This window comes from Pezoporus flaviventris, unplaced genomic scaffold, assembly GCF_033815535.1.
Source record: "Pezoporus flaviventris isolate CSIRO_AGI_PZ_B2104156 unplaced genomic scaffold, CSIRO_AGI_Pfla_v1 ptg000037l, whole genome shotgun sequence".
NCBI lineage: Eukaryota > Metazoa > Chordata > Aves > Psittaciformes > Psittacidae > Pezoporus > Pezoporus flaviventris.
The window spans coordinates 11,468,654-11,478,687 of NW_026892585.1; the positions used below are offsets into that span (position 1 = coordinate 11,468,654).

At 42.0% G+C, this 10,034-nt stretch overlaps 2 protein-coding genes across 4 annotated transcripts in view; both read left to right on the forward strand.

The window, feature by feature from the left end:
- VPS41 (VPS41 subunit of HOPS complex) overlaps nucleotides 1-3,856 on the forward strand; it is a 222,880-nt gene extending 219,024 nt beyond the window's left edge. The window contains exon 30 of the mRNA XM_061464684.1: nucleotides 3,845-3,856. The gene's annotated coding sequence lies outside the window, so the exon portion shown is untranslated. The remainder of the gene's footprint in view (nucleotides 1-3,844) is intronic.
- Nucleotides 1-5,111, forward strand: part of LOC133275011 (amphiphysin) — a 107,781-nt gene extending 102,670 nt beyond the window's left edge. For all 3 annotated transcript variants that reach the window (XM_061464692.1, XM_061464693.1, XM_061464694.1), the window contains 2 exons: nucleotides 1,176-1,277; nucleotides 3,948-5,111. In XM_061464692.1, coding sequence (XP_061320676.1) covers nucleotides 1,176-1,277; nucleotides 3,948-4,055 — 210 coding nt within the window. In that variant the 3' untranslated portion in view covers nucleotides 4,056-5,111. The remainder of the gene's footprint in view (nucleotides 1-1,175; nucleotides 1,278-3,947) is intronic.
- The last annotated feature ends 4,923 nt before the right edge of the window (nucleotides 5,112-10,034 follow it).

Sequence of the window (10,034 nt, forward strand, 5' to 3'; positions counted from 1 at the left end):
AACAGTAAAGTTTAATGAGGCATAAGAAGTTCTCTCCTTGGCTGGCAAGATCCCTAGGGTTTCCTGGTTCACAAGGTTCTTTGATAATGCTTCTCACTTCAGAATCACTGAGCAGCTCCTTGAGGATGGATGAACTTTACATGTTTCCTATTCTAATTTGCATAGTTCAGACTAATTAGTCCCATAGCACTCCGTAAGTATTTCATTCCTCTTGGTCTATTCTCATTGCTCAGTATTTTCAGCAAATTTAGAGATTAACATTAAGGTGAGGGTGAGCAGTATTGTGCAGCTCTGACTCGGACATGCTGACATAGTTCATCTCTTGCTTTTCATCACTCTCTTGGGTCAGACATAAGTAAAGAGAAGCAGAATGGATGCCAACCATCTGGCTCTTGATGCCATTTTCTTTCATTATTTCAGAGTTACCATGGCACTGGCTGTGCTTTGGAGAAAACTAGAATAGCACATCTCTTAAGGAGGTAGAGCCATTTAGTTAAAATGGTCTGTTCACAATGACATGCTGATCCTGCCAGCATTTTAATAATCACACCTTTGAAAGACAGGTATTTTTGGCAAGCCTGTCTGCCAGTAAATGGGAGCTCTCTCCAGGGCAAGCATTAAATAGGATTCCCATTACTCGCCTCTTTGATCACATGTTGAAATGGGTGCTGTACATCCCACATAAATTTCCATGGACATTTGCAGCAAGAATAACATCCAGTGGCCACAGCAAGAGAATGGGAATCTGAAATAGCAGTTCCTGGAAGTCTTTCCCACATTCATTTGCAAATCCTGCTACCCCTCTCTCATTGGGAATGAAAGCAAGTTCCTCACATAGGAGTAAGGGTGGCACAACTTGTCTAAGAGGCAGGACTCGTGGGGTGTTATAATATCATCTGTCCTTGAGATACTGGGGCGGGATCTTGGGTTTCCTTAAGTAGCCTCAAGAAGACTTACTTAAGCTGTTCTGCTTTCAAGGAAATGAATAGAAAACTGTGATACAAATCAATCTCAACCTTGTTGATTCGAATGTTCCTGTCTATACCCATATGCTTGCACAAAGGCAGCACGATATTCTGTTGGGGTTGTTTGTTTTTTTTAAAGATTTAACATAATCTTGTTAAGAAAATGTCTCCATTTTGATCACAGCACATGTTTGATGTTATTTCCTTCAGGTTGAAGTCCTACATGATTTTGAGGCAGCTAACAGTGATGAGCTTAATTTAAAACGGGGAGATATTGTACTAGTAATTCCTTCTGAGACCACAGCTGATCAGGTAAAAACAAGTATCTTCCTTTTGTTAACATTTATCTTTGTCTTACTGGTTTTCTTACAGAGTATAGTTAATGGGAATGTGTATTCAACATGTCACTACTGTCAGAAATCACAAAGATTTTTGTCTTTGGACTGGGTTTTGAGACTAAATGGCACAGTTGGCTACAACTGAAGTCCCAGATGAACTCTACTAGGAGGCTCCAACCTCAGCTTTTTTATTAGGGCTTTTTTATGCTACTTTGTAGTGGATTTAATACAGGCACACAAAGACTTAATACAGAAAATGACTTACAAATTGTGCATTATGTTGCTATATATCAACTTGTCTTATCGCTGCAGTAAAATCGATTCCATGGTCCCTAGATGTTCAGAGTTTTTATGTATAGATTTGGAGAAATGATACAAATTCTCCCACAGAGAACACTGAGACTGCACACAAATTGTGTTGTCCTACAGCCAAAGCGCACAGAGCTGCATGAGTCTAAAGCTAACTCTGCCCTCTGGAAGCTGGAACCTGAATTCAACTACAGTTTAATTTCATTTAAGAGATCTAATTTTGTTTTAACAGTATGTTTCATTTGAGTTTTAAACAGTTTTATTCCATATGTGAAATTGAATTGCACTGAAGTGAATTGATTTTTGGCCACTGCTTTAAAAGAGAAGACTGTGCTGCACAGTTAGTACCTGCCACTTACATGGGCATCTATTAGTGCCAGCAGCATTGGTGAAAGTGTCCCATTTATTTGGGGGTTGAGAAGTGGGGATCTGGATCCTGCCTATTCAGGTAGCCTAAGAGCACTGCTCTCAGTGAAGAATACTTCTTAAAATAGGCCTAAATATTAATGCCCTAAGCACATATGAGTGCTGGGGGCTGTGCTTGAAATTGTTTTAGTGGTGGATGCTGCCTAAAGGGAGGTAATAACCAGTGTTCATCATCTCAGCTGAGCTCTCTTTGAATACAAGAGACAAGTAATGAGGTTTTGTGTTTGTTGTTTTTTTCTATTTCAGAACAAAAGATGTTTCTTTCAGCAGGGCACTTTGCTCTTTTTATAGGAATAGATTCTTTTATCCTTACTCCAATTATGCTGCATCTTACCTCATGGGCAGGTCAAGTGATTTCAATAGCAATATTTGCAGAATAGAAGACTGCTGTAAGGATAGCAAAATGTGCTCTCTGTTTTCAGTCTGTTTTACTTAGGATGTTATGTATTAAATATGCTTAATCTTCACTTGGTGAATCCATGAGGTACATTCTTGTGTGCATCAAAATGCCATTAGCATTAATTGGAGTAAATTGTGTGCAGTGATGGAGAAAATAAACCTTTATGTATTCACGTTTCTGAAACTATTCTGGTCATATCTTTATTACTCAGTACTTATTTGCCCTTCATGTTTAACATCGCTATGTAGCTTAATCTTTTTGTCTTTTCCTAGGTACCTTGCTGATTTATAGAGTCTTCTTATCTTTGTTATTCTTCTCCTTCAAAACTGACCTGTCTAAAGCCATATTTTTAATATAGCTGGTAACAACAGCTTGTGTCCTCTATTCAAAGCAAACCAGTCCCACCCAGTGGCTTTTCCATTAGCCCTGAGTCGAAGATTTTATCCAGTAAAACTATTCCCCCATACAACCCAGGCTGCCTGTGGCAGAAAGCTGCAGTTCCTCTGTCTTTTCTCTCAGCTATTCCACATGCTTCAAAAACATGTCCCTGGTTGCATGTACCCAGCCAGCGCCGTACTGTATCTGCTCTAATGGTGCTTATTTTCGGGCAGAGAGCCACTACACCCCCCCATGCAGCTGCTGAGCAATCGTGACTCGATGGTGTATGTGAAGATGTGTCCAAGCTACGCTATCTCCTTGTGTCCTCTTTCTGCAATAACACATACGGCAGTATTAGAAATCCTGCTTGTCATGGCTTTGCTCCGGCTCCTGTTCTTAAAAGGGACAAGGCATGGAGTGACTGAGTTAGTGAGATGAGGATAGGTCGAGCATTGTTAAAACTACTGAGTTGATTTTATTCCAGGTAGAATTGATCACGACCCTTTCCAATAAGAAATCTCCCTTTCGATTGCTTGCACTGCTGGTGATTTGTTTGCAATTTTACATGTCAAGTTCTGGTTTAAGTTTCCAGGAATTACAGGAAAAGTAACTGCATATTAACTAAGTTTGAGTTTCTAGAGAGAGTAATTCTGGCGATTGCAAGAACTGTTATTTCTTCTGACTGCCAATACATGAACAAGAGAAAATAACTCTCAGGGGAAAAAAGAAACCAATTGAAAACTACCTTTTTCCCCATCTATGGTATTGTGCAATGTCTCTGGCCTGCTGCTGTGCTCTTACTGCGCAACTGTGCCAATATTATTGTGGCAACTTTGAAACAGATTGGCACAGATGCAGATCTGGTGTAATATTGGATGGCCTGGAAGTCTGATTATCCAATTTTGAGTTCAGTTACATGGGGTAAAGGCCATACAATATACTTGCAGTCACTCGGTCTCATGGAACTGTGGTCTAGCAGAACAGAGAAAACAGGCTGTGAAACATCAGAGGCTGCTTTTTAACCAGAGTACCAAATCTTTTAGCCATGTGACTGAAGCATCCTCAGGTCTGAAGCTCATAGCAGGGAATCAGGGAGATATGAAGTTTAAGAGACTGTCTTTTTCCTTGCAGGAGGCTGGCTGGTTGACAGGCATTAAGGAATCCGAGTGGCTTCAGTACAGGGATGCAAATAGCTATAAAGGACTTTTCCCAGAGAACTTCACACGCCATCTGGAATAGTTCTCCGTGCCGGCAGCCGAACGTGGTATGAAGCTCAGTCAGTAGGTTTTTAACCTCTTTGAAACACAGGAGCCCACCTTTTGTAGTTTGAGCTGTGAACGGTTTACAGACTGGTGCCAGACAAAGCTTGTTGAAACATATCGAAATGAGCATGAATGCAAACAGTTCAGTGAAGCAGTACCTGAAAACCAGAAAACTCAAATAAAAAAACCGATGTCGTTTGTTCACACGTACGTGGCAACAGGTTTGTTTGTGCGTTGTCAGAGCTATGGTGATCCTGTATTTGGTCCTTTCCCATGAAATCTGGAATTAGCTTCCTCAATACCAAAACCTTAACTTCTCTGCACTAAGTGTATTGTATTGAGTTGCACTGCAGAAGATTTAATTAGTTATCCTGTAGTAATGAGGTCAAACTATTATAAGTTTCATGTGTTGAGAAGAATAATCAACCGCTGCAACGTTTTTCAATGTTATTTTTGGACATGCATAATATATATACACACAAGAACTTATATGTGTATATATAAGTGCATATAGATATATATGCATTTTCACAACTTCATCGTAGTTCTTTGGCTGTGTAGTATCACCAGTACATGCATTGCTCTTTCACTGTCTGGCATTACAGGAAATGGTTTTGTTCCAGAGCAAAACTAGCTGCTCCATTGCCAAAACATGATACAGTATCTGTGTTTGTAATGTGAAATTTTCATTCTGAGATGATGAATAACATCATGTTCAAAGCTGCTAAACCTTTGAGAAGGCATGGCTCGGTCTCCTCCTCCAGCTGCAGTAGCTACAAGGAGATAACGTGGAGGGGAGCTGTTATGATGCTAATCTATACTTTTTTATTTAATTGGCTGAATCGATTGAAAACAAAGAAACAGATCTAATCTCTAAGAAGAAATAAACACAATATATTTTCACTATATGTATTTATGCAGCATACCTTCACAGATCCTTTTAATATATATAATGTATCCTGTATCAAAAAGTCATCTGTAACTTATGTTTTCCAGTGCTGTGTCATTAAAAATAAACCTTTGATCCAAAGAAGCTGTTTCATCTGTCGTGCTTTTGAAGTTTTGTAACACGGAAGTTCTATAGTCTATATGTTGTATTAGAGAGCCTAATCTGAATTTAATACCTCTTTTCCCAAAGAAGCATGGCATAACAGATGCATCATTTAAACTCTTGCTCTCAACCCTAGTCATGGGCCAGAGATCCAAAAGGTCTGAACCCCAGCTCAGCACATCTCATAGCTGCTCCTCCTGTTCCAGACTCTGACCACCAGCTAATATCCGTCCACAAGCACCAAGGGATCGTCTCTGTGCTTGACCACAGATTGCTACCTCTTAGTAATTTCTTTTTAATCCATTGATTTTGTGTGGAAAGACGGTTCTCTAGGAATCTGCTCTGTTGTGCTTGCTGATGCATGGAAGAAGCAAAGCTTTAGGAACATCTGTATTTTACTAGCAATTCAGTTATTTTTCATGATATTTTTGGTTGGGAGCGTGTTTCGGTGCAAATGGTATCTGTTTCTGCTCTATTTCTAATTAATTTTTCAGATTTCAGTTGAAGAAACAGATTTTTTTGTTGCTGTGGAAGAGGAGGAAAGTTGGTTTCTCTGTTTTTTTCAGAATACAGTAGCTTTAAAAAGCAAGTCTGATAATAGCTGTGTTTTGTGGAGAAGCTGAATGATGAAACTGTGATAGCTGGGGTTTTGGCTCTGAGACGTCACAGTGAGCAATCAGAGTCCAAAGAGGCTGCAGGAAAGCACTTTGATTTGCTGTTCAGTTTTCCCTTCTAACAGAAGGAGTTCATGAATAGAAATGTATTTCTCATTTTGGGTTAACAACTGTATCTCATCTTTGGTTTGGTGGCGACACGGCACCCCAGAGAGAATTGAGTCAGACAATGGGACTCATTTCCAGAATAACCTTATAGATATTTGGGCCAAAGATCATGGCATTGAGTGGGTATATCACATCCCCTACCATGCACCAGCTACCAAGAAGGGGAAAAATGACTGCTACTGCTGAACCCAGGACAAATGCTAGTTTTGTTTGCTAGACAATCAGACCTGTCTGTCAGCCACTTTTACCACCTGCAGCTCCTGAGATTACTAGTATAAAATAATTGTATTTCTCTGTGATCTATAACGCCCATTCTAGGGCAAGAAAAGAAAATCCTTTCCAATACGTACTGCTGTTACCTACTGGTGGGACCCTCGCCCATCAAGTTCCATTAGCTCAGAATCATTTCTCCCTTTTCTTGGATTCTTCTCATTAACACACCTAATGGATTTGGCAAATTATTGAATTTAATGTTTTCAGAGTGCTTGTAAAACAATAACACACTGTATCTTGGTGGCTGTAAAGATTTACTTATGCCTAAGACACCACTAACCTTGAAAGATTTAGCGACCCAGTCTCCTGATCATGCACAGTCTGGCCTTGGAAGTACAACAAAATAACTGAAGATGGATGAACATCTCATGTGAGTGAGTGAATATACTGTGTCTTTGCAGCTCATCTATCTGGTGGTGGTATGAATAATGAGAAATGTATAAGCTGAATGACATTTCTGTCCCTTTTCTCCTCTTCCTCCTCCTCTCCACACCTTGCTCTACCTTTTCCAGACCTCACAGCTGGGTGTATCTGCCCCTGCTGCAAGAAGAGGGAGGCAAGGCTGGCTGGGTATGGTCCTGCTCAGATTGTGTAGCATTTGCTTCCAGGATGCTCTGATTACTGGTGCCCTAGACATGAAATAAATCAAAGTCTCTTTAAGCTCATGCTTAATGAAAATTCCTTAGTGTCTTTCTGACACAGGGGAAAAGGCATCAAAAGAAAGTCACCATGATGGGTAGGTTAGGTGGATAGGGTGGGAAACAGTTTACAAGACTGTCCCCTCTTGCATACCCATGTGCAAGCAGAGCATGAGTGAGTATTAGAGCAGTAGAAGATGGAAGAACCATGTTGCTTGAAGGATGAAATCAGATTTTACTGGTACTTTTAAAACAGATGTAATTTAAAAGATCTCTTTTTGTGTTTAAAGCACTAAGGTGACAGTTGATGAAGCACCACCTGATAAGCCAGTTCCCAGCTACAGAAAGAAGTTAGTTCAGCTAATGAAGCCATATCTCTGAAATCAGCACAGCAGAGTGTGAAGTGCTGTAATTATCAGTGCCACTGTCAGCTCTGATGTGCTCTCTGGTGGTGAGATGTTCACTGCAGACAAGGGGACTGCAGTGGATGTGATGCAAGCAATCAGGTGAGAATATGAAGTGGACTACATGGATGCATACATTCATACACCTTGCTAAATGCATAATATTATGTATAAGATAATTACCTTCTGAAGAATCCTCTCTTAGTCTTCATCCATGTGATTTCAGCTCTGATGCTCCCCTTGTGTGTAGCATATCTCTGGCAGCATCTGTGTTTCTCTTGCGTGGGTGTCTTCACTCTGACCTGTTTAATCACCACAGAAGCTTCACATAGGGAAAACTGTAGTGCTTTCCAAATGGTGTCTCCTGTAACAGACAGGACCTTATAACTAAGATTGATTTGGCAAAGCTGAAATCATTCCAAAGAGAATTGTGTTGCATATGCAGGTGCTTAATAGTAGTTAAGGAAAATCTGAGTGAAAAGAAAATGCCCAGCCAGTAGTAAAAGTCCCACTCTGAGTATGCAAGCCTTCTGTCCCACCACAGGCACTGTAAATGCAGTGCTGAGAACAAAGTAGCATGTAAACCACCAGATAGATACACTCTTCAGGAGCCAGTGAGACCTGCATCTGGTGAAGAGGGTCAATAAATGCAAAAGTCCTGAAAGTCCTTCCTCCAATAGAGGCCTGGCAGGAGGAAGGCTTTTTTCCACTGAGCAGCATGACAGGGCAAGGGGGAGGAAGTTTTCTAGACTCCCAACAGCAGACCACAGGGGTTGCTACTTGTCCTCTGTAACCCCTTGTTTAGGGCTCCTCAGGGCCCTTTGGGCTAGTCTCTTGCTCACTGCACCTCCAAGGTACCATTCATGCCCTGGCTCTCCCTGGCTTTATTACCCAATGCAAGCTCAGAGTCTGATCCCTCACATTCCCCCTCTTCAGGAGACACGGACAGCTTGGCCTGTCTTCCTGTTGCTGCTTTGTGTACCTGTGACTTACCTTTGCCAGGCTGCAGACTAAGGAGACGGGCAGAAGGATGAGATGGGGGCAGAAGGAAGAGAAAGGCAGGAGAAGTTAAAGAGCAGAAAAATACAAGTAGGGCAGAATGCACAAGAAGGACTGAAGATGGCAAGAAGGGAAGAAAGCGGTGTAGGACAAAAGGAGAAGGGCAAAAAGAGGAGAAAATCAGCAGAAGGAAAGAAAAATGAGAAGGGTGGAAGAAAGAGATGTGGGTAGAAAATGGAGAGAAGGGCAGAAGATGGAGAGAATGGCAGAGGAAGGACACAAGGGCGGCAGAGGAAGGACACAAGGGCAGCAGAGGAAGGAGAGAAAGTGTGTGGCAAAAGAAATCAATAGTTCAATGTACCAACCTTTCCTTCCAGACCTAGTGCTAGACTTCATCACAAGTTCTCTAATGTAGATCCTTACATACGAGCTGTCAGTTGCACCATGAGAGCTGTAGGGGGTTCTCTTCTGCAATAACTTCAGCTTGATTGTTGTCTGCTCTCAAATTGTCTTCCAGAAAACAGAAAGATCTTCATGCTGTTCTGTAGAGAAAAGTCAGTTAAATGCATCAGAACTGAGTCTCATGGTTGGGGGGTTGTTCCTATTATAAAAAACAGAACATCTTTTAGTTTTGGTGACTCTTCACTACGAGTGACATCACCTAAGGAAATCCCTTGGGGTAAATCAAGAAAGAAAAAGGTTTGCCTCAGTAGTGAGCTCTGTGCTCGAGAGGGTGGGTTCCAGTTTTGGATTTATTTTTTTTTTTGCCATTTCTGTAAGTGTTAACCAAAGGAAATGGGAAATAATGCAGCATTATTTAACATACCCACAGCTGCCACAGCCTCATGGAATGGATTTTCTGCTCCTCAGAACTCCTTTGCCCCCAGTTTGAGTCTGACCCTGTCCAGTAAGGAAGCCCTTAGAAGGGCAGTGACAATGTGGCTGTTGAGCACTTTCATCCTGGCTGCTTGTTTGAGTTGTACTCCTGGGTCTGTGTGGCTGCTTGTGGCCAAGGGGACACGCTCTTAGCTCAGCTCCACACCTCTGACTTTTCTCTTTCTCTCACACAGGCAGCTCAGCAGGAGTCTTGCAGCAAAGCCCCATACCCATCACTAAGGCAGAACACAGAATGGTGCTCATCAGCTGCCACATCCCCCACTCTGAATTCAACACTGTGCGCATTCACTGGTACTGAGAGAGGCCCCACACAGCTTCCCAGCGCCTTGCTTACATGTCCTCCAGGTTCTTCCTCAAAAACCAGGCCGAAGAGGGCAAGTTCAGCATTGAGAAAGACCCCACCAAAGCCATTTGCATGCTAACAGTGAGCAAAGTGACTCCGCAAGATGCTGCGACCTCCTGCTGTACTAGTGGGGATACACTGCTGTAGGAAGCTATAGGGGCCTGCACAAAGACACACTCTGCTTTCTGAACTGGATCCTCAGTGTTTGACAACACACAGGAATATCCCCACCTACTTTCCCCATCAGCTTTGGATCCGACACCCTGTGCACGCAGCCAAATACCAAAGTTGCTTCTTAGCCAGCGCACGCTTTGCAGACACGCGCTACAGCCAGCACCAGCCAAGCTGTTATAGCACTTTAACAGCAAAAAGGGCATGGTCATAGGTCTGGCTGAATTGCCACTGTGTAGGTTTACAGGATGGCAGGTGAGGTTATCCAAAAGAAGAAAAAAATCTTCCCACTACCCTTCAAGCTACATCTTTAGAATGAAGATCCACTTACATCACTTGCACAGCAGAATAGTAGGAGAGAAGTGAAGAAAAGCTTGAAGTATGGTTCAAGACTGCAG